The following is a 24,079-nucleotide window of genomic DNA, read 5'->3' on the forward strand; positions in this document are numbered from 1 at the left end:
GATTTTGGACTAAATTGTCTAATACGGATGAATTTTGGATTAGACAGTACTGGGCCTGAAATGAGTGGACTAAAACGTCCAAAGCCCAGGAACTTTGGGACTAAACGTCAATTTCTACCCGGCTATACACCCTTTGAATGGCTTACATGGAACAAAGGCTTGGGACTATCAAATTGAGAATGTCTCTTACGAATCATGGCCGAGGAATTTAGTAGAAAACTATGGTGATGCATGACAACTGACAATGATTACATTATATAAGTGGCCAGAATAAGACTCACACAAGTATCTCATCCTCACACAAAAATATCAACTTGACATATGGTGGTTTATGGTTGAACAGAATATCAAAAGATTAACTAAGAAGGATTCACGATACATTAATTATGATACCTAATATATGCAAGTGCCGGCACGACATGAGTTAGCAATGACCGAATTAACGATCTTATTACACCTGTTTAATTAAGCAACTAGCTAAAATACTTAATAGGACTAATGACTAATGACACAAAAAGTGATAACCGATTTGATAACACCCACAAAAAGGTTGAGCCCCGGCAATAGGCCGGGGTGATACCTAGTGTTTCCATGTGTTCTAAGGAAGTAAGTTCATAAATTTGTTTTGTGAATCTAAAAATAAAATGTCAGGTGCTATTGGTTTTTTTATTCATTGCATATCTTATGAACAACCAATGTGTGTGTAGAGTATAACCGCTCACAACTTGTTGTGTTCTTGGTAGAACAATTCACAAAGGTATGACTTGTGTATTGGTAGAACTTTTATTAGTCCAATCTTAAGTAATCACCTGAGGTATGATCGAATTGTATGTCGATCCTTGTAAGGGAAAGGGAACCGATCCTGGTAAGGGGTGCAGTACATCAAAGAGAACCGATCCTTGTATGAGGTGCAACAAGGTTTATAGCAGAAAGGGGAACCGATCCTATGGACATGTGCAACACATATAAGTTAGATACCATATATATGTGGGGGACCGATCCTAGTACCTAGTCAGCCAATCTTTCGTAAGCTAGTGTGACTATGCGTAGTACTCACATGGAGGTAGAACCGAAACTTGTTTTGGTAAAACTATAAACCCATGATTGTGATTGAATGTTGGTTTGATCAATCACATAGTTCTTGAAACTCAGATGAACAAATTCTAAACTTGTTTGGAAGTGTGGCAAATTGGTTTCAAGGTTGTAACTGTGAAAGAGAACTTACAAATTAAAGATGTCGACAAAATTTGAACACGTGCTTTGAATGTTTATTTCTATCATTGTTCAAAGATATTCCTTAATGGCTAAGGGAAGAAAATCCCAAGATCAAAACATAAGTAAGTTAAGAATCTTTTAATTAAGGTTATTAATTTCATTTTGTAGGGAAATTATAGAATTAGTAATCTGCATTTACTAATTAGATTTTCCGAGAGATTTCGATCGTTATTTTTGGACAGAGAATTTCCAGGAATTATGGAAACCGAATTTTTGCTTAATGAATATCTTGAGAATATTTTCGGTTTTGGAAGTTTCTTGGTGTCCAAACTTCCTTGTCTATAAATACCGAAGTTTGTCTTTTCAAGCAAACTAATCCTTCGTAACAACAGACTTCCTCTTTTGTCTTTGTTACTGGTGAAGCCGCCTATCGGAGAGGAGATTAATCTAATTAGGTGAAATCTCTTACGACCGCTCAGTTTAAAGTCTTCTTTGGGATTGAGAAGCTCTAGCGCGACCCGTTGGTGGGAAACTGGATAATTGCGGTTTATCTTTGTTTTTGATTGATTTGATTGACTAACGGTGGTTGAAATCTGATTGCACCTAGTTTGTTTATGCTTGAGAATCTTTTCTTCTGATATAAGATTTACTCAAACTAGTTCAGAGTTTTGACAGGGATCTTTAGACTGTTGTTAGTTCTAAAGACGATCTTGTGATAATCCATTGTTAACATACTCCGTTCTGTGCGTGATTGATCACAAGAGATTCAAGTGATTATGTGCATGTGTTTATTGAATATTTAAGAAGATTTGAAGACAAAGAAGATATTGAAGATCTGACTTGGGTTTTATAATCTTTGATGTGCACAATACTTGTTTGGGAAAAGAGGATCCAAGTAATAATCGGTTTATCCTTCTGGTAAATTGGATTGATTAATTGAGTAGATCGGCATCAACACATTTCCTTGTGATTAAAGGTGTTGTTGGCTTAATCTTACCCGATTACCTTCGGGTGATTGAACATAAGAGAGATCTATACCCGACGAAGGAGTTTATGTTAAGATAAATGGAAGAGCCTTTGTCCGACTCATATCACTTGGTTGAATAGATTTGTTTCCAAACAGATTTCTTGTTCCTTTACTGTTTGGAATATTAACCAAAAGGATTGTTCCAAGTACGTGAGAGTTGGAGGCGTGGGAATACAGACGGAACTAGGTGAACTATAGGGTTAGTTACTTGGTCTCAACTATACGAAGTTAAGTGTAATTTTGTGTAGCGGCTTAATCCTGAGAGTATTCAATTCTGGACTAGGTCCCGGGGTTTTTCTGCGATTGCGGTTTCCTCGTTAAGAAAATTTTTATGCATTTGCGGTTTCCTCGTTAACAAAATCTTGCGGCTTAATCCTGAGAGTATTCAATTCTGGACTAGGTCCCGGGGTTTTTCTGCAATTGCGGTTTCCTCGTTAACAAAAATTTTCTGCATTTGCGGTTTCCTCGTTAACAAAATCTTGCGGCTTAATCCTGAGAGTATTCAATTCTGGACTAGGTCCAGGGTTTTTCTGCATTTACTTTTATATTCCGTATTATAATTGTTTTATTATAATTAAAGTAAATTACACAAACGTTAATTCTTATTTACTTGATAAGCAATCCTATTGTGTTTGGTTAAGTCCGAACCTTTGTATCAAGTAAACATACTTCGTTGTTGTATTGTCTCGATCTCATATCCATAGAAGATCACACGAAGTGTGAACCGATTAGTTGTATTGTCTCAACTCAGTCCATAGACAATCACTTTCAGAGAAAGGACTTATAGGTAGGAAAAGTTTTAGCTTAAGGTATATTTGGTTACCCTCGCCTTTTCAACACTTACGAGTGCCATAGGAGTCATAGTTTCAAAGTTGATGTATTTTGTTTGAGTCTCACTGTCCTAGCTTGGTATGTACATTCTCTCTCTTTTTGGAGCTTTATAATTTCTGAATATATACTAGCAAAATCAAGGTGGTGTCCAAGTAGTCATTGAACAACAGTGAACAAATTTTTCTTTTTTGGACTGATATTGCAATTTCTTCGTGATTTACTGCTTTCTAAGCTGCTTGACTGCAAATACATAAAAATATGAACTCTATGTTACATAAAAAACCGTGAGTAATAATACCATATCAAAAGTTTATACTTAGTAAGAGAATACATAATCATAGTTTTGTTGAAGAATTCACCAAATATCGACTTCTCAACGTCATCAAATTTTGAGTAAACTGTAGATGTTGTTAGGTCCTATAGTTTTTGCTTAATTTCAACTCTGAATTTTGTACCTGCACGTGGTGCTGCTTCTTGAATATGATCTTCTTAGTGTGCTTGTGGTGCTACATCGGCTATCTCCTCCTGAAGATTGTAGGTGCAGATTCACTTTCTTATGTTTTCCTCTTTGCAACTACCTTAGCATCAGTATTTTTATTTTGTACTTGTTTCTTCTTCTCTTCTTTATCTCCAACAACTACCTTAGTATCATGTGACTTATTTGGCACTACCGTTTTATCCATATTCAACTTCAATCTGATTTTTTTTTCAAACTGTAATATGATCCAGTTATAAAATATGGCATATTGGTTTCACTTTCTTGTTTGCTCTTATAGTCACTCAAATTCTTTCTTCTGGTATGGGTGTGTGTTGAGTATGCTCCCGTGACTAGCCAAGACCTATTTCGTTCAGTTCAACAATTATTTGTAAAGCTTTCCCTGCATTTGCAACAGTCTTTTTTTGCTTCTTTGCTCTTGTAATTACTCTAATTTGTTCTTCTGGTAGAGGCGTGGTTGGATATTTTGACATAAAAACTAGGATGACTACAATTAATTTCGTTTATTGTAGTGTTGATAACGATATTGGACTCATTCATTCAAATAATCATTGTTATAATTCTTGAGATTTATAAGTTGCGGATAATAGTATTGGACTCATTCATTCAAATAATCATTGTTATAATTCTTGAGATTTATAAGCTGCGGATAATAGTATTGGACTCATTGTCATTCAAATAATCATTGTTCTAATTCTTGAGATTTATAAGCTGCAGACTCACACGCTTTTCATTGATGAATCTATTACCTTTCTTACTTGCTGTTAAAAATAATTTGAAGAAGAAAAATTGTTGCTCAACTAACCAACATGCTCATAGTTAGAATGAACCTAAACCTCTATATTGTAGTTAAAGTTCATTCCACAGAATGGACTCCAACATCTATATTGTAGTTAGATTTCTTTCTGCATTGTATGGAATGAACTCTAACCTCTATAATATAGTCAAAATTCAATATACAAAATGAACTCCAACCTCTATATTGTGAAATAAACTCCAACTTCTGAATCATTTACATTAACATAGTTCATTTAACAGAATGAACTCTAAAGGATAAACTTTATTTTTCATTATGAATGAATTTTACAGAAGGAAAAAAATATTTTGAATTCTTACATAGATCTACATATTGAACGTTATCAAAAGGAACTCTGTCAACGGTATTGGATGGCGAAAACAACGAAAATTCTTCTTCATTCATTGAATTGAGGAGATTATTTTGAATATCACTTATAAGGACTTCAATATAAATATTTTCAACATATGAGATAGGGAAAATGTCCCCAGGCTCACCAAAACCTCCACCAGCTCCCGATCCTCCATTCACAGCATTTGTCGTTGCTCCTATTCCTTTGTCCACATCATCTGGTGTTTCTTCAGTTTGATTCTCAGATATCCTAAACTCACCAAAACCTCCACCAGCTTCCGCCCCTTAATTCATAGCATCTCGCATTTCAACATCTTCATTTACATAATTTAATATTTTGTTTATTTGCTCACCCAAAAATTCAACGTTGTGCTCAGAAATGAAAACAATACGCTTGAATTTTGATGTTCTTCCATGTATTTTGCCACATTTTCGCCCTTTGCTGGAAATACGTCAACTTCAGTTTGCTTAGAAGCGAAGTGATAACAACGCATTCCATCTTTTTTTTTTCTTTCGAAAGCTGTCTTTGAAGTTGTGGCTTCTGCAAGTGCAGATTAAAGTTCTTCTTGCTTAAACAAAAGATTCCCCATCTCTGATGTTTTCTTGTCATATGTTTTATCTCTCGAGCATGTTCAACTCCTAGGTTCTCTATCTCTTGACCATGTGTAGATTTCAAACTTTTTATCTGAGTTTCCATATTCATGAATTCTTCTCAAGCAATTCAACTTTTGTCTTGTCTTTTTGTTTGGAGTAGCTTGTTTTCAACATCAAAGTATTCTTTCATGAGTTTTGGTGATATTTATGCACACATCAAAATTCAAAAAGTTAGACATTATCAATATTTTTATAGTCAAAAGTATATTTTATATAATTATAATAAGAGTTCATTTCACACAATGAACCCCCAATTACATTCTTATTAAACATTTATCGAGGGTCATCTATAGTCGTAATTCATTCCAAAGAATGAACTCCAACTTCAAAAGCATCTACATTAATAGTCAGAGTTCATTCCGTGGAATGAATTCCAAATTGCATCATTATTAAATATTTACAGACAGAATTGATTCCATAATGAACCCCAAGTTTAATAATAGTAGCATCTTAAAGTAATTCTTTACCTCTTCATAATATCCAACATTCATTTCTAAGTGTTTGCAAATGGTTTCAATGTTCCACCTTGCAAATCTTGGACGGTAGAGTTTATTTTCTAATGTTTCCAGCACCTTCCACTTGGGTGTAATTCTTTTTGAATGCATCAAACCAAAGTTGTAAAATAAGAATTACACGTTTCAATTATGAACGACAATTATAAAGAAATATACAAATAAACCGTTAAACAATTATGAACAATCATCTAACATTTTTGCATCTCACCAACAAGTAAAGGTAACATCCTTCAATAAAACCTCTTCTCAAGATTTCTATCAAATGCTTGTATATGAGATGTGGCAATGATACTCTACCTACTGACTCTAGGCAACCTAGGTACTTGGTGTGGATGGAACCTTCATTACTAGTAAGAAAAACCGCTGACAAGATAAAAGGTTCAAACATGGTTAGAAGATCTTCATTAGATGTTTTAATCTTAGTCAACTCAATGATTTTTCTTATAAATCCTTGTTTTTTATATCAAAATTATTTTTGTTTGGTGGATCAAAGTTGTAGGTTGTTTAAAACCTTCCATAAGTGCGGTCAGTCAGGTTTCTTGAGTCTAAGAAAGATTATTCTATTCCTCCTTCAGGGATACATGGGATTTCAAGCATTAGCTATAACTCTTCAGGTGAGGATCTTAGAACATATGTTTTCCCCTAGTTTGAAAATGAATGCATCATCATTTCTATCACGAATAAACTAGTGTGAGTTGCAGAGAATTTGTGTAACATTTGTTGTCTTATTTCATTCAGCAACAACAATGTTGTATTCCAGAATTACTTGGATTACATTCCCCAACGGACTACTACACAAAGAATTTTTTGGTCTTCATTTGAAGCCTCTTGTTTTCCTAGTGCATTAATCCTCAGCAAGTAAACCGAGTGTAACAAAGCTACACTATATCTTCTTTTCCGCTTTAGTAAAAAAAGGAATTAATGGGTCACTTCCATAATATTAAGTTTATAATAGCAAAAGAAGGACCAACACTTATCTGCTAGAAGAAGACAAACTGTTCATTCTACAGAATGAGCTCTCAAAGAAGAAATCATTTCATAGTTCATCCAATAGAATAAGCTATGAAAGAAGGACCAACACTTGAGACTTTGTTATCTTCCTTGAACTCTCAAAGAAGAAATAAGTTCATTTTATAGAATAAACTGTACCATCTAGATCTACATTTTTTCTAGACCTCATTAACTTTCATGAACTCTCAAAGAAGAATGAACTGTGTAGCATCAAGTTCTATGATTTTTCTAGTCTTCATTCTCTCATGTGAACTCTCAAATAAGAAAGAAGTTCATACTACAAAATGAACTCAGTCAAAGAAGGACCAACACTATATCAAACACAAAACATCTAGATCTACAGTTCTTAGACTTCATTTTACTCCTTGAACTCCGACAAGATATACTCTACCTATATACGCTACCTATAACTGAATCAACATGCAACAACGGAAAACATGATGATAAGAAGAAAAAAAATCAATTATAAAACATCATTCAACATCAAAAGTCAATTTATAGTATTTCGATTTGGAGATTTAGGTTTTTTTTCCTCGAATTGTACATTATGTTGGTTTATTTGATTTTGATTTTTTTGGAACTGGTTCTTCTTCAACTTCTTCAATAATTATTAATTGATTGTTTTCTTCTTCTTCGATTTCTTCAGTTTTAGGGTTTTGATTTCTCAGTATTTTCTGTGTGATTTTTGTTTGTCGATGTTTTTGATTTTTTTTTTTTTTTTTTTTGATTAATGAATTTAAGTGAAGATGAATAGAGGAGACAAGGACAATCTAGAATGAACAAAATATAAAGAAAGGAGACAAAGAAAATGTAGAGAAAGGTTTTTCAAATGGAAAATGAAGAGCTAAAATATGAGAAAAAGGTTATAACGTTTTTTTGTAGGTGATTGGGTGTAAGGCGGTAATGACTAATGAGTATGCAATGGTTTTCTTATACATTTTATTACACTTCCAAAAAACAGGAAATTAAGGACCACACAGAGCACGAGTTTTATCGTAGGACCAAACTGATATGGGCCCGAAGATGAATGGACCAAACAGAAATTTCTACATATATAAATGGGAAAATTATGCTCAGGCCCCACTCATGGATAACCCATAATATGAGACCCTTAATTAAAAGAAGTTTAAATCTAGGCCCCGAATTATTAAAAGACTTTAATACCCTTATGCATATTGTCAAGCCCATAATTAAATAAAATTTAAATCTAGGCCCAAAAATATTAAAATACAGTGCGAATGTGTAACCAGAAGTTACACATGCATATGGCATGTGTAACCAGAAGTTACACATCCTTATGACATGTGTAATGCAAAGTTACACTTGTATATACAATTATTACTTTAATATTCATTTACAATAATTTCTTAGCATGTGTAACTAGAGCATTTGTTTAGTGTAACTGAGAGTTACATATGTGTCTATCTAGTGTAACTAAGAGTTACACATGCATCTGACTTGTGTATTCAGCGTCAACTTCAGTTCCAGCGAGACTGTTGCCACGTTTAAGCAATTAGCTTTTATGAAGTTATCTGAAACCTGAAATATAACAACAAGCAATCAGTATTTACACGATTAAAATGAACAGTACATACAACACTGCATATTCAGTTTCACAAGCATCTGACTAGTGTAGCTAGCAGTTACACATGCATATGAATTGTGTAACTGAGAGTTACGCATGCATATAACATGTGTAACTAGGAGATACACATGCATCTGGATTGTGTAACTTTCAGTTACACATGCATATGACCAGTGTAACTAGGAGTTACACCTGCATATGGAATATGCCATTTATCATGAACTTGCAAGCCTAAGTTACCTAAAGCGAAGTATGTGTAAGTAAAGGTTACACATGCTAATTAGATGTGTAACTTATAGATACACATCTACTTAACTTGTTCATATGCAAAAAGATACACATCTGCTTGACTTATAGATATACTTCTACACTACAGGCATTGATATGATAATAAAGTTAAATGTAGCGAAGGTGCAATATGGCAGGCAAAGAATATCTGCTAAGGATTAGAATGAACAATAAAAATGTATGTTCATTGAGTATGTATTAAGCATATGATATTAAGTATATTGAGAATATCAGTCATCTTGTTAAAACATCTAACTAACTAGTAATTCAATTAGAACGTGTATCTATAAGTTACACATCTAATTAGCATGTGTAACTCTTAGTTACACATCCATTTAGCTTGTGTACCTAGAAGTTACACATCTAATTAGAACGTGTATCTATAAGTTACACATCTAACTAACTAGTAATTCAATTAGAACGTGTATCTATAAGTTACACATCTAATTAGCATGTGTAACTCTTAGTTACACATCCATTTAGCTTGTGTACCTAGAAGTTACACATCTAATTAGCATGTGTAACTAATAGTTACACATCCAAAAAAAGTCAGATAACTTACAAAAGAAGACAGTAACCAACCTGATTAAACTTCGGCAAGTCCCCAGCTTCTAGAGCAAAACCCCTTAAGGCAGAAACAAAGATTAGCAGAGCACAGTCGCTGAAAGCAAAACTCAGGGATGTCAAAAACATTTGTTGCAATATTTTCAGCATATAGAGGCACAAATGACGAAGCTTCAGTTGTATTTATTGCTTTGTTTCCTATGCTTTTGCAGTCATACCATACTAAGCACATTGCAGCAAATAGGTTGTTTATGGTAAATGGTATATAAAATTATTTAGACATCAATCCAGTATACTTACTGCTTATTGTAGCATGATAAGAAGTAGTAAGGAGACAAGGTAAAATGAATTTGTGTATACAGATGGTGCTAAGTTTCACATAAAGTGAAGAAAGAAGAAGAGTAAGCTTTTTTTTTCACCTTGTAAGGTGTCCAACACAGTTGCTGCCTGTGCAGGATTGATAAAATCAACAAAACACGGGACAAGTGGATCTTCTCCAGACTGCAACAAACAAAATTATCCCGAGACCACGAGTACGAAAATAAAAACTTAACTATGTACAAGGATACTGGATTCACTTACATGACGAGACTCCTTGCTCACAAGTCTCACTTCTTTAAAACCTACAAAAGGAAGAAAGATATTTGCAAGCCCAAATGAAGGTCTCACAACTAATGACAAGATGAAAAAAAGCGTAACAAAGAAATACATGAAGATATAGTCTGCAGATAAAAGGATACGAGACACTTCGCGTCGTGTACAAAATGCAGGCAACCCTTCCACAAATAAAGTGTTAGATGCATCTAGAAGAAGGGGAATCTCTTGTTTGATGCTTGGAAGTCCCATATACCTGCTCTTAGGAGGAACCATGCCTGGAAGAAGGGGAAATCTCCGAAGACCAAGCATACGTGGATCATCCATCTGATGACCAAGCATTCCTCCATCACCTAAAGATCTACCAGATTCTTCACCACTAAACGACGGAGCTTGCTGAATGAAAATTCAAAACCATACAACTCAGTACCATACCGAATATCCAGAAAACACTCTTTTGTAATGTAATTTACTTACTCCTCCACACCGCAAGTAACGATCATAAGCTGATCCAAAGGACTCAGTATCATTTTAGAGTACCTAGTTTATGTAACTTCATCAAGCATATAATACCGCATAAACAAGTGTTTCTAATCTAAACAACAAATCCAAACTAAAAACATATCCAAGTAAACAAACCTTGTACTTAGCCACTTCCTCACTCACCTTAGTTTCCAGTCTTTTCAGCATGAAGTATAACAGAACGCTTCATCATAGTGTTCTTTCCCATCAATACAACAGAATCACCACGTAGACCTTTACGGATACCCTGTACCTGTTTGGATCCAACTTGCTTAATAGTTCACCAAGCATTCAACAGAGTATTCATAGATATAAGTGCTTAGTAATCCATATCAAACGGCAGGCACACACACCACAAAATCTATATTCTTAGCTGATAAACACAATAACACAGTATAATTTCTAGTTTAACCAACACCAATATCAGATTAAACCTACTAATAATCTGAACTGAGAATCATTTCAAAGATTCGCAATACCAAAAAATTGAAATTAAACCTAAAATTAGATCGAAATTTAAATAAACTTACTTCCGATTCTGAATAGTATGACTCATGTAATCAAATAATTGAACCACAGACCCCTTACGAATATCGTCATTGAACAGTTTCTCATTCAACTGAGTTTCTAACACAGCATAATGAGTCGAATCTGAGTCAGAAACAAGTAATCAAAGCCGATCTTGTGATATTACCAGTAGATTTTATATCTAAATACTTGAACTAGAGGTTTTAAGTTTGTATCGCCTCAAAGAATAGATGAAATCGCATTATGAGTTCATTTCACAGACATTTTCAAATTGAAATGTAAACAACAACAAATAAAAACATCAACAATAACAAACAAATTCGTGCCTGGATTCAATTTACTTATTTCTTCACCACTCATACTACCTACAGCTCCAGCACCACCACCAGCTCAAAAATCCTTCTCTAAATCCTTCACCTCAACTAAATTCCTACCACCATTTCATGTAATCTATCATGTATAAATGAAAATCAAAAACTAAAAGTGAAAAAAATTCAAATCAAATCTATGGGTAATAGAGAGGATGATTTACTGATATCGAATCTCAAATCAGTTATTAGATCGAAGATAGAAATAGAGGTATACAACGATTTTGACGATGAACAGATCGGAAATTTTTGTTCAATTTTTTTCCGAAAATTCTACATCAAAACAACCAGAGTAAGTAGATGATGGTGAATCTAAGCTCTGATGTCGATTCGGATAAGTCGATTGAAAAGCATCTGAAGATTTAGGTTTTGAAATATTTTTCTGAAATTTGAATCCAAAATAAATCAACTAAAATCTCTAAACCGAAGCATCATCACAAAGAGAAGAGGATACTTACCTGTATAATTAGCTTGTTGATGAATCTGAGTTGAATCTGCAGATTAGTTGATTGAAATCTTCTCTCGGATTCGTTTATTGTACTGCAAAATCATACAATAAAACTAGAAGAAGCGTTGAATTAAACGTCATCGACGGATATCGGTGGAGCGAGAATCGTTTTCTTGCTCTCTGCAATCGTTTTCTTTCGGCATGATCAAAAAACCCTAATTTTCTTCAGAGCAGAGACGAGAGAGAAGTAAGAGAAAGTGAAAATGAAAATGAAAATGAATCTGGAAATGAAACCTATAGCCTATTTCGTTAGGTATATATAGTAAAGGGCATTTTTGGTATTACGAATTTCCCGCAAACCCTAAACTTTATTACCAAGCCCTGAAATCTAAAATTTTGGGTCTAGAAATATTAAAAAGTGAAAGTATGGAGTTGATAGGGGAGGATCCATTTAGTGGGGCTTCTATATATTGAACCCATATAGTAGGGGGTTCTAGCATTTTTCACTATATAAATACCAGTGATTTATGACGGTGATCTCACTCCCTCTCACAGCCCTGGCCCCACCGAGAGTAAAAGGGTTGGGTTTTTGTTTTTTGTGGGCCCCACCTTTTTTGTGTGAGAGGAAGTGATATCACCGTGAACAAATTCAGGGTGTATCTATCATTTTCGTATAAATACACCATCTAGTTAGGCCACGTCAGAAATACCATCGGATTCCAAAAGTAAAAGCACTTGCCTTCTTCTTGTTCTTTTTGATCACAATGGGTTAACCTTCGTTTGGTTTTCTACTTTTCTTGTCTGGAGTGAAGAAGTAGGGAACAGGAGGAGATATGAGCAACGTTGCACAGATACCAACTTCTTTCGGACACGAACTTAGGGCTTGCCTTCGTTGTAGGCTTGTCAAACTTACGACCAGGTTTATTTCTTTCTCGAGCTTTACCTATTCGATCTTGTTAGGTTTCCCCAATGGTGGAATACTTTTTCTTGCAATTTTAGGTTTTGTTTCTGATTACAGTTCAGGGAATCGGGATGTGAAAATTGTCAAATTTTCAATATGGACAAAGATCATGAAATGGTAGGCGAGTGCACTACGTCGAATTTTACTGGGTAGGTTCTCTTTGGAAGTATTGTCTTTTCATGAATCTTTATCATCTTTTGGGGTTATTGAAGATTTTTGTTGTCGCAGGATAATTTCTGTCATGGATCCGACCAGAAGTTGGGCTGCTAGGTGGTTGAGAATCGGTAAGTAAAATAGAATTGTTTTGAGGTTTTCTAAATTTGTGTACCTTAAGCGCGTGTAGAAGATTATATGAGACAGTGAACTTGCTTTTCTCATGATTAGACATTACCCCAATTGAACTTCTTCGGTTCTTTGCATTTTTGTTGATTTGTTTACCTTATCATCTTGCCATCTAGTACTGCTAGCTTAGGAGTTCATTGGGAACAAGATTGACGTTTTGAACCTTTCTGAGCTTCTGATTGTGAAACTCTTAAAAAAAGACGTAAAGGTTTTCAGGTCTGTAGCTAAAAGAATAAATGATATTTCAATGAACTCTTAAAATTTACAGCAAGAAAATAAGTACTATTTCGGGGGAAAGGCTAAGAACGGATTGAATTTTTAACCTTTCTGCACTAGGCAAAGATGATAGTTATATCCTTACTCTGCCTCAAAGGTAGGCGTCCAGTTACAGGCCTGCACACCAAAAACCAAAGAAGGGGTTGTTTAATTGTTCACGTATACAGACAAGAATGTGCATCAGGAGACATGGATTGGTTTCAAATTCTGAAGTTTTGCTTGTCAAGAATATCTAGTAAGATGGAGAGTCATGACATAAATGAGGACACATCATCTTTATTATTGGAATCCTTAGAAAAACTCGTGAAAATACAACGTCTATTCGAAACTTTCTCAGTTCTGTGCTCTTACATTTGCAACTTTACTAGTAGAGGATGAGAACAGAACCGTTGTATACCGCTATTCTTTATTTGTTCATTAGAATCTTTTTAAAGATCCCAATGAGCCACTGGCACACTACTGAAACAATCCTATTCACAGTATCATATAGCGGTGGACTCTCATTGCAATTTTTGACTTTTGTTTTGAATTGGTGTTGTTACATTCCTGATCACCTTTTTTGTTCCATCTGATTCATTAGAATCTTTTTAAAGATCCCAATGAGCCACTGGCACACTACTGAAACAATCCTATTCACAGTATCTTTTTAACGATTTACAATAGATGCCCAATAACAGGGCACTGACGCGTGTACCTTTATATGTTCATCCACCAATATTTACACAACCAAAGCAGAATTACACTACTTCTCATGGATTCTTAACACTCCATCATGATTTGTTTACATGACAGGACACTGCGAGAACATAGAAAACTGGCAGAGGAAATTGTGAAGCGAAACAAGAAGCGACGACTGAAGATAAGAGGCTGCTGGTATTAAGAGTACCCAGAAATTGTAAGAAACATATTATTTGCTATGCTATTTTTTTTTCCTCTGTTTTTGCTTTTCATGAGGATTAATAGATCGAAAGGTTGCATTAGTACTCTATTTTCCCATTGCGTGGTGAATTGGTATATATTACACTTGCCTGTCGTGACCTTATTTATCTAGTTTTGACAGCTTGATCTCATTTTTTGTCTCAAAAGTTTTAATACCCAATCTCAGCAACTTATGTCAAAATCGTTATAGAAACATTGATTTTGGTATTTGGTAGTTCGGTAACCTTAGGTCATGCAGCCTACTGTGCTTGATCAGTATGTCTAGTTCAGTGGTTGATCACCACTTTACTCGGCACAGATTCAATTCAAAGTTCAATACAATCTGGCTTTAAGCTTTGACTTGATCCAGTGTATTTAGTTTTCCATTTCAGCACTAGCTGTTTGCTTATATGTGACGATGTTCTACAGGTGCCTAGTGTCCAAGTTGTTCCAAGGAGGATCAAGTTTACCGAAGGTTAGGACTACAAGAGACATTGTGCAATCTGTGCATATGAGTTTCACTTGGAGAGATCACCATGGACCACCAACACAGGCACGTACCAGCTCGAACACATATCTTTGAATTTTGAAGCTGCATATAAGACCAGTGGTGAGGCTAAATGCAAAGACATATCTTTGAATTTTGAAGCTGAATATAAGACCAGTGGTGAGGCTAAATGCAAAGACGGAATTACATGTTATGTTCTTTGTATTATCGATTTAATGTAAAGAGGCAATCACATTATAGATTGAATGTCAAGAAGCCAATACAATTTGAGGAATTTAAATATATTAAATTTTCATGTTTTGTTATTTTTTTTCTTGTAGTGAAGATAGTGGTAGAACTGTTTCGTAACCTTATGAAGGGTGCAAAAACAATGTCACATAGAGATGGTGAAAAAAGTATTCTGCCTTGAAAATAATCGAACCTTACATTCTTAGTTTAAAAGGGTGCAAACATAAGCTTTCACATAAAATCGGAGCAAAAAGAAGAATTTTGCATAAAGTTTTTTGCATAGCAGAAACCTTACTTTACTATTGTTATCTCACCAATATCAGTTCTCTCAAGTACAAAATCCATAAAAATTGACAAAAGTGACAAAAGTGAAATAGGTATTATTATGATGCAGTAACATGTTTTCACATAAAAAAGTGACAAAAGTGACAGGAACCTCATCTTATCAGGTGAAGAAATCATGTATGTCTACTTTACCCCTGGTAGCATGACGAGAGTTAACAACCAATACACTTGAATGGAACATCCAGAAAAGAAAAGAGAAGAAAAAAGATGCAACTATGAAAAGTAGGAATTTGTGTAGCCTTACAGGTTTTTCATTTTGGTATCGTCATGTTTTGTGCCAGATTGAGCATTCGCCAGGTGAAATTGTACAAATGGGTCTTGATGTTGTTGTGCTCTGCGAAGTGACTGCCTAGGCAGACTGCAGCACTACCAGTCTTCTTAGATTTTTCTATGGCTGCTTCTTGCGTTGTGGAATGCAAGTCTCTCAGAAAGTCTGATTTCATTAGTACACGGCTGCCCGCCTTAGTTTTGAGTAGGCGTAACCATTCTACTTTGGTTCTTCTCCACATGCGGATGGGCTGATTCTGGACTTGGCCCATAATTTTGAGCACTGAGCAGAAGAGTGATCTACGAACTTCTGCATGGACTGCCTCGTTGTTTTGGAATGAGATTACATCACCAGGGGAAACTTTGAAATGATTAATACTTCGAACTGCATTATTGACACATACTCTTCCATGACTGATCAGCTGCCTTGCTTGAGGGATAGTTTGGCAAAAATGGCTACGAACCAGAAGAACATCCAATCTGGTTTCTAGATCGAGTAAAAACGGGACAAATTCAGATGTTGTTCGTTCTCTTCTATGGATTCCTTCGTGGTAAAGAAGGGACAACTTTCGGCGAGTGGCTAATTGAATGTGACTGTTCTGGTTTGCCACAACATTTCGACTCCGGGATCTCTTCTTGCTCCTAAGTTTTCTGAGAATACGACGCTGTACGATAGACAGTTCCTTGTTCCAAACATTTCCTAGAAGTAAACGGCAGCTCTTAAATTGGGTAGACAAGGCTTGCGTCATTCCCACCATGACTGCAAAAATCCAACTCCCATAAGTACAGGTAGAAGAAAAACCATGTCACAGGTTCTATGTAAACAGAACTTAAGTACAACAGCTGAAGCAAAATCATGTCACACGTTTACGACAGAAGCAAATATCGAACTCAGATCTGGAATATACTAAGAGGTTTATCCACAACAGGAATGTGCAAACAAAATTGGATCCAAGTCATTTTCGGGAAATATTAAGATATGGAAAATGCTGGCATGGAAAAGAAGGGGACACTGGCGAGTTAAAAACATGTGATTTTGCAGAAAGTATCTAATCATAAATTGGTCTATGAGGTCACGTGATGGTTAGATTAATCAGAGAAGCCTCTACTCTTTGACAAGACTGATTTCCGGAAAGTGTTTGACCATAAAACTAGAATTCAATTGACAAATGGTTGCAGGATTTGGTTTTCACTTAAAAAAACTGGATTGCATTTTATATACTTCTCATCCCAGTATATATTCTATACTTTGACCTAAACTCTTCAAACAAAGGGTTCACACATGGCATTTCAACCAAAAAACTTAAGCAACAGATAGGTATAACATTAAAGGGTTCATACATGGGATTTCAACCACAAAACTTAAGCAACAGATAGGCATAACATTAAAGGGTTCATACATGGGATTTCAACCACAAAACTTAAGCAACAGATAGGTATAACGCAAAGAGACCCATTGGACCTACTCATCATTATTGCTCACAATTTAACAGAAGTACAAAACAATTTAAAAGAGACATTGAAGCTGAATAATATGCTGAGAAGTCTTGTGGTGAAGTTAAAAGGACAACTGATGGCTCATGTGCAATTGAACCAACCCACCTGCTGATGGCAGGTATTTGAAGATATCACCCGTAGTCGACTCAACATTAAAACGGGTAGGTTTTCACCCGACCCACATTTCAGCGGGTTAGGTCAGGCGGGTGGCGGGTTTACCCGTCATCCAACATAATTAACTGATAAAGAACTGATCAGTAAGTTACTCCATGTAAGTGACTATAATGATTCAATTACACACCCAAAGAGAAATCATGTAACCATCACACATAGAGACGCATAGAGAGTAATTTATGTTGCTGTTGACAGAACCAAGAACAGATCAAATCAAGTTAATCAACACCACCCTCACAAAGAAAGCAATACACAAAAGAAAAGCGAAAATATGTTCATACAAGTTTACTGCATTTTACAAAAATAAGAAACAAAATAAGAAAAGATAAACAAAAAAGAAAGATAAAAGAGTAGTAAAAGTGGTATGTAAATTACTTTTTGTGCTTGATAGATTGCAGCTTAGGATGCGTAGCTAGGGTTTTTGTTACAAATCCCCTTTCTTTTCTTTTTGCTGTGATTCTTGTGAACAACAAGGAGATTATGAAGTCAAAAACGAAACCCTTGCATAATAAACAAAATCGTATTCATGGCTTAATCTTGAGAAGAAAATAAACAAAAACAAAATCAAATTCATGGTATCAATTCCAGACCTAATTAAAATGCACATACAAGCAATCACAAACCAACAATTACAATGCACATACAAGCAATCACAAACCAACAATTACAATGCACAGACAAGCAAAACATCATTTCTAGTCTGTTTCTCCCAACAATATTGCAAGCTCCGGTAACTAACTAACTATCTAGTTCTTACTTCTTAGGAGTACCAGACCTTGGTAACTATCATAAGCTGTTACCCCAAAAGGTTCCCAAGCAACTTGGTCTGCAGTGAATCAGCTATAGCTAATAAAGCTCATCCTATCTATGATAACTTTAGACAACAACATTTTACTTGAATCAAAATGTCCTGAGGAACAAGAGTACCATCAATATGAGAAGCCATAACTCTATCTATGTCTCTATTCGACTATTCGTAGCACCAATAAGTTTACCACCAATAAAAACCACAGGAACAACAGAAGAAGTTCCGAACAAACTCATCAAAGCTTTCTCAATATCTTTACTTGTTCTTGGATCTTCATCTAGTTCATAAAGTTTATTCCATAGTTATCATATACACTCGCATGACACATACAACATGAACATAGAGAGAAACTCGCATTACAAAAGATGTAAAGTTTATTCCATAGTTAATCATATAAACTGACTGTAAAGTATTTCAATGATAAAGCAATCCACCATGAGTAATTTCAATTCAAGCAGAGAGTAATGTATCAAAGACATGTCTAAATTGATTTCCCAGGCTACTGAAATGAGATGCTGACAAGACTAATATTGTTAGCATTGATTTTTCACATCACATGTCAAGGCCAGTGAAACATAGTAGCAGTGCAGTCTTAAACTCTTACATGGAGTAGCTATACTGGTAAAATTAGGTAAACATGAATACATGATAGATATTTCACAGTCTCAGAACATGGGTTGGCTCAATCCCTCATAAGAAAAAAAATCCAACAATCTAATTTCACAACCAACAATGTAAGTTTAAGTAACCCTATACCAAATATTTGACATGGATTTCCTGGATTTCTAACAAAGACATAGTTAAGATAATCCAAAATCTTATTCAATTCAGAACCCTAGTTTCAGAATAACAAGAGATAAATCTTAATTTAAACCACAAAATAAACTGAAAATCTCACCAGAATCAGCGAGCTTTGAGCGTATCTTTAGCGCTACTATTCTCAAAATCCCCAATTCTTCCCGATTCAACACCTTAACAACACCATCAAGAACTCAAATCAGAAGATGAAACAAACCCATGTTCCCAAATCAAGTAAAAACCCTAAATAAATCTAAAATCAAACCCTAAATCATACTGTGAATCTGATAAAGAGAAGAACAGAGACGAGGGCTGCCGCTGAGAAAAAAAGAAGAAGAAAAATGAGAGAGTGAATTATTGTCTCGACACTCTATACCTATCTTGGACGATCCAGATTAAAAACCTATCTACATCCTAACGGCTATTATTCACCGGTACTAGTGGTCCGGTTCAAGTCCGGTCAAAAACCGGTGTCTGTACCGGTCTAAACCGGTTCTCAACTTCCAGTACCGGTGTCTGTATTGGCTAGATCGGTTTCGATTCGTTATCTCCAATTCCAGATCGGTCCAGGTACTCTCATCCGGTTCTTGTGCAGCCCTAATCATTAGTTCTTTTGTTGGAATTCAATTTTCTGTTATGTTTCAATTAGGGCTTAATCGGATTCAATAGCCATCGTCTTAAAGAACTTATGCAAAAATACACGGGGTATGAACCAAAGAAACCAACTGATTGGTACTTTTTTATGTAAAAGTATCATGGGGCAAAAGATATTGTGCATCGCACTGCAGGAGCCAATGTGGCCGGTAGCACAAACAGCGTTCGAGTTCATGTTGCAGGGAAGGGCTTTTGGCAGTCAAGACAACCTAGTTCTTCCATCTATTCGAGCAGTTTTCCAAATCTAATTGGATACAAACGCACTTGGGATTTTTATGAAGTGCGGGGTTCGAAGGAATATAAAACAGATTATGTAATTTTAACTTTTGAAAGGTTGATCCAAAGAAATTTTAACTTTACACTCATTGAACAACCAAATAACAAATAAAAAAATGACAGGCAAACAAAAAGATACGTACTTACGTGGGTAAGCATGAACCACCCACGATATAAAATACATGGGGAAATGGCGTCGAATGTCTTCTCGATTGGGCTCTGAATTGAGCTGTCAGCTGTGAATATCATTTCGTATTTTTAGTAACCTCAGGATTTTTAAGTCCCGTAGATAACAAACTGCTTTAGCTTCCCTCTTCTGTTTTGGTTGATACACGACACACCCATCATATTCCTTCTATTTTTTTTTTATTTTTTTTTTGTAACTTTCCTCCTTGTTACTTCGCAAAGCAAAAAAGTATTAGATTACCTTATTAAACACCAGAAATGTTAAAACTTTGCATTCAAATGAAAATAGTTTGCTTTACACAGTTAACATCATGTGAAAGACATCCTTTTCTAACCAAAATGAAGCTGTTTTTACATATTCTAGCCGTAAATTGCAAGTTTTGAAGAAAAAAACTATAGAAGTCGGATACTTCCGAAAGTTTTATAAAATTCACCATTGCAAATTATTCTTGCTTTGGCCATTCGATAGGTGTTGTAAAACACCTAATTTTATATCAATGTTTATGCTTTTATTTGCTATTTTTCTTGTGGAATACGTATCTTATGTTTGCTTATGAGTTATTAGGTGCAATGAACTCATTTGGAGCAAAAGAAGGAAGAAAACACTCTTTTGGAGCATAAGGGCAGAACCGTCAATTCATATGTGAGTGGCAGTTGGACCAAGCTAAGGTTACGAGCGAAAGAAGGACAAAATTGTCATTTCATAGGCAAACACTATCTGGAGCTAGTCAAAGTTAAGAGGCAACTCTATTTGGGGGAGTATTAAACACAAACTAGCTTAAGTTAAGGGGTTACTATTGGGCGGCTGTATCCAACCACTATGGGTGCAAATAGCCGTCCCATCCCTTTTTACCTAACAGGGAGTTAGTTGTGGGAGAGTTCGAGAGATTTTAATGTATTTGGGTTTTCTCCTGTTAGTTATGAGGGAGTCTCTCCAAGTCCCCGTTAGTCGTGGGGGAGTTTAGAGGAGTCTCCTAAACTCCCTAGAAAACATCTGTTAGTCGCTGGGGAGTTTAAAAAAAGCTCTTGAACTCCCTGTTAGTCATAAAACCCTACAATATTAGGGAGTTGGTTTCTTTGGGGAGTTTGAAGGAGTTTTTAGTGTATTTTGGTCTCACAACAAATCTCTCAAAAGAGTAGAGATTTTAGTGTATTTTGGTCTCACAACCAAATTTGGTTCAAAATCTTTTTTTTTTTTCAAATCATACGGATTTCTCAAATCTCAGCAACAAAAATGTTGTTCCCAACATGATGAAATGATTATCAGATGATGGCCATTATGATACGGTGAAACATTTCTATGAAAATATTATGATAGTAATCTAGAGTCCATGAAAACGTGTGGATATATAGATTTGTTTAGATCTACATATCCCGTAAGATGCACCAGCAAAAAAAAAATGTAGAAGTCTTCACAATTAGCGCTTCCCTGAGTTGAATTACATTACCACTTCTGCAACCACCGTCAAAACTATTTTCTCACCACTACCATCACCACCTATAACCAACCACTACTCCCTTAACCACCCCAAATAAGAACCCTAATTTCAGAAATAAATAAAGGGAGTTAGAATTGTATGGAGACCGTTAAATTGAAGGGGAAAAAAATTATCTCGTTGCACAAAATAACATACTATTGATACAGAGATATGATCATTTTCATTTATTTTTTTTCTTTTGATTAAAGATCAATGTTATTTGCAAATGAGGGTTTATTGTTTCTTAAAAGAGAATGAGTTAGGATTGAACTCTCTCAAACTCCCCCAAACTCCCTCTAATAAACTCTCTCAAACTCCCTACACTCCCTGAACTCAAAAACACCAAACTCTCTCAAACTCTCAAACTCTCTCAAACTCTCTCAAAATTCTTGAGTTTTAAAATGCACTCAACTCCCCAGAAACCACTCCAGGACTAACCCCAATGATAAATCAGTTTCTCATTTTCAGTTCTTCCCCAAATCTCGTTCTGCTGTCCGAGAGATTGAGAGAAATTGAGAAAGAACAGCAGCCATGAAACTCATAGAAGGAAATTGCCGTGAGATCGATCTGCTGTGGCTGTTGATTTGTTGAGAGAAGATGATGGAGATTCAGTTAGGGTTTGGTCGATGTTTGTTGGAATGAATCAGGTGGAAGACACCGATGAGTTTCAAGGGTTCGATGGAGTCCAAGAAGGTGGAAGATGGTTGTGCTGGTAATTTAGGTCGTGGATTGTTTTAAGAAGGGTTTGGTTGATTCAATCAAGAGATGAGAATTCTAGTACAAGGATGAGCAGAGGATATTAGGGTTTGTGGTTTGCAAATGATGGTGATTCTGTGAAGCAAGAGCCTAGAAATTGCAGCTGGATGGAATTGGAGTTAGGGTTTGGTTCGGATTCAATGAAAATGAAGATACAGGTGCAGTTCTTGAGCTGGGATTACTGAAGAGCTCATGGAAGAGATCTGTGCAGTTGTAGTGCATGTAATGGATGAGAAAATCAGGGAAATGGAGAGCTACAGAATGGAGATGGGTTTGAGTTGCTTCTGGATGCGGCAAGAAGACATGAGTTGAGGTGTTGCTTGCAGTCTGAATACAACACTGAGCCAGAGAATGGTTGAATGTGGTGAAGATGCAAGTGCGGTGTTGAGCAGTTTGGAGATGAGAAGAAATTTTTGCTGCTGAAAATTGAAGCAGGCAGTGATGGGTGATTATGCAGCTGCAGACTAGTGTTGTGAGGCATTAGGAAGTGCAGTGAGTTAGCTGGATTTCAGGGGCAGAATGGAAAGGGTTAGATGCATGGAGGAAGCCAAAGTTTGTTGCAGTTTAATTATGAAATGAAATTGGGTACAGTTCTTGAATCTGAAATGATGCAGGGAATGGGTACTGATGTTGGTACGACTTTGAGCTGAGAAAGAAACAGTGTACAAGGAAAGATTGGAGATGCAGTTCAAGTTGCTGGTGGTATTGAATATGAATGATACTGCAGGTGGAATTGTTGGTGTTAATGTTGCAGTTATGAACTATATTACAGGTGTATGTGTTGAGAGCTTCATGAAAATGGAGATGCATAATTGCAAGAATTGGCTGGACCTGACTTGCAGGTGGTGGCATCGAATCGCAATTAGTTTACAGGGAGCAGTGTAGATGAATGTGACTGAAATGGAGTGCATGTGCAGTGATGAGCTGCTGCAGTTGAGCTGAACTGGGAATTGTTTCAAGTGTTGATGCTGTTGCAGTGAAGGCATGGACAGAATTGCAGTGAATGAAAGAAGTGAAGAAAACTGAAGCTGGCAGTGATGCACAATCATTGTGCATCACAACATGGCTGGCAACCTGGCAGTGATGCACAATCATTGTGCACCACAGATGGTTGAGCAGAAGGAGCTGTGATGCACGATCATTGTGCATCAGCAGTTCAGGCCTGTGCAATAGCCTTGGCTAAAGTCTACTCAGATGAATCAGCTCACTCAGCCTCTGACTCAGTCTGACCTTGACCCGCTCTGAATCGTTCTGACTCGTTGACCTGACCGATTTGACCCGTTGACCGGTGACCCCCCTTTGGTTACTAAGAAACTGAAAATTGATAACAACAAAAGCCTCTCTGTGGGAACGAAATTTTAATCCGGCCGGATGCATGAAGCGCCTGAAGGTCTTGAACAGATAGGTTGTGGGAAGGAGACTATTCGCGCAAAAGGAAATTCAAAGACCGACGACGTATGAAGTCATAATACTCGTGACCCCTCTCAGTAACCTCCAAAGAGCGCTCAGGGATAGGTTGTTTGAATGAAAAATTGATTCCTCGATCAGAAAAACGCTCTGTCCCCTTGAAGACAAACCAATCAAAACTAGCGATACTATCCCTGATATCAGAGCTTCCCCATGGGGAAATCTACGAGAACCCCTTGGTCAAACCTAACTTGCCGAGATGCACGATCTGAGTTATAAGACATGGCAATAAACTTGCCGGCGTAGAAACCAGGAACATAACCAGGTAACACAGCCATTACCGAATCAAAATCTGCCTCTGACAAAAGCTTAGACGAGTCCAACTCCGTATCAAAAGCGCAGTAAAG

The 24,079-nt window shown here is 36.1% G+C and overlaps 1 protein-coding gene and 1 pseudogene across 5 annotated transcripts; one reads left to right on the forward strand and one right to left on the reverse strand.

The window, feature by feature from the left end:
• The first annotated feature begins 12,573 nt into the window (after nt 1-12,573).
• Nucleotides 12,574-15,086, forward strand: LOC113341198 (annotated as a pseudogene).
• A 181-nt stretch (nt 15,087-15,267) lies between these two features.
• On the reverse strand, nt 15,268-19,290 carry LOC113341184 (ribosomal protein S4, mitochondrial-like). Of its 5 annotated transcripts, none has more exons than XM_026586168.1 (4): nt 19,193-19,290; nt 19,016-19,088; nt 17,685-17,760; nt 15,268-16,398 (listed from the first exon to the last, which is right to left on the reverse strand). In XM_026586168.1, the coding sequence occupies exon 4, from the start codon at nt 16,394-16,396 to the stop codon at nt 15,623-15,625; it is 774 nt and encodes a 257-aa protein (XP_026441953.1). In that variant the 5' UTR covers nt 16,397-16,398; nt 17,685-17,760; nt 19,016-19,088; nt 19,193-19,290; the 3' UTR covers nt 15,268-15,622. The 5 variants fall into 5 exon arrangements, with proteins under 5 accessions (XP_026441953.1, XP_026441950.1, XP_026441952.1 ...); XM_026586165.1 differs by having other exon boundaries at nt 17,685-17,768; nt 19,193-19,289; XM_026586167.1 differs by lacking the exon at nt 17,685-17,760.
• Between the last annotated feature and the right edge of the window lie 4,789 nt (nt 19,291-24,079).

This window comes from Papaver somniferum, unplaced genomic scaffold (assembly GCF_003573695.1).
Source record: "Papaver somniferum cultivar HN1 unplaced genomic scaffold, ASM357369v1 unplaced-scaffold_25, whole genome shotgun sequence".
In the NCBI taxonomy this organism is placed as follows: Eukaryota; Viridiplantae; Streptophyta; class Magnoliopsida; order Ranunculales; family Papaveraceae; genus Papaver; species Papaver somniferum.

What these genes read in the sequence shown, in the direction of transcription:
- LOC113341184 (XM_026586167.1), bottom strand. Translation starts at nt 16,396, where the DNA reads ATGGTGGGAATGACGCAAGCCTTGTCTACCCAATTTAAGAGCTGCCGT.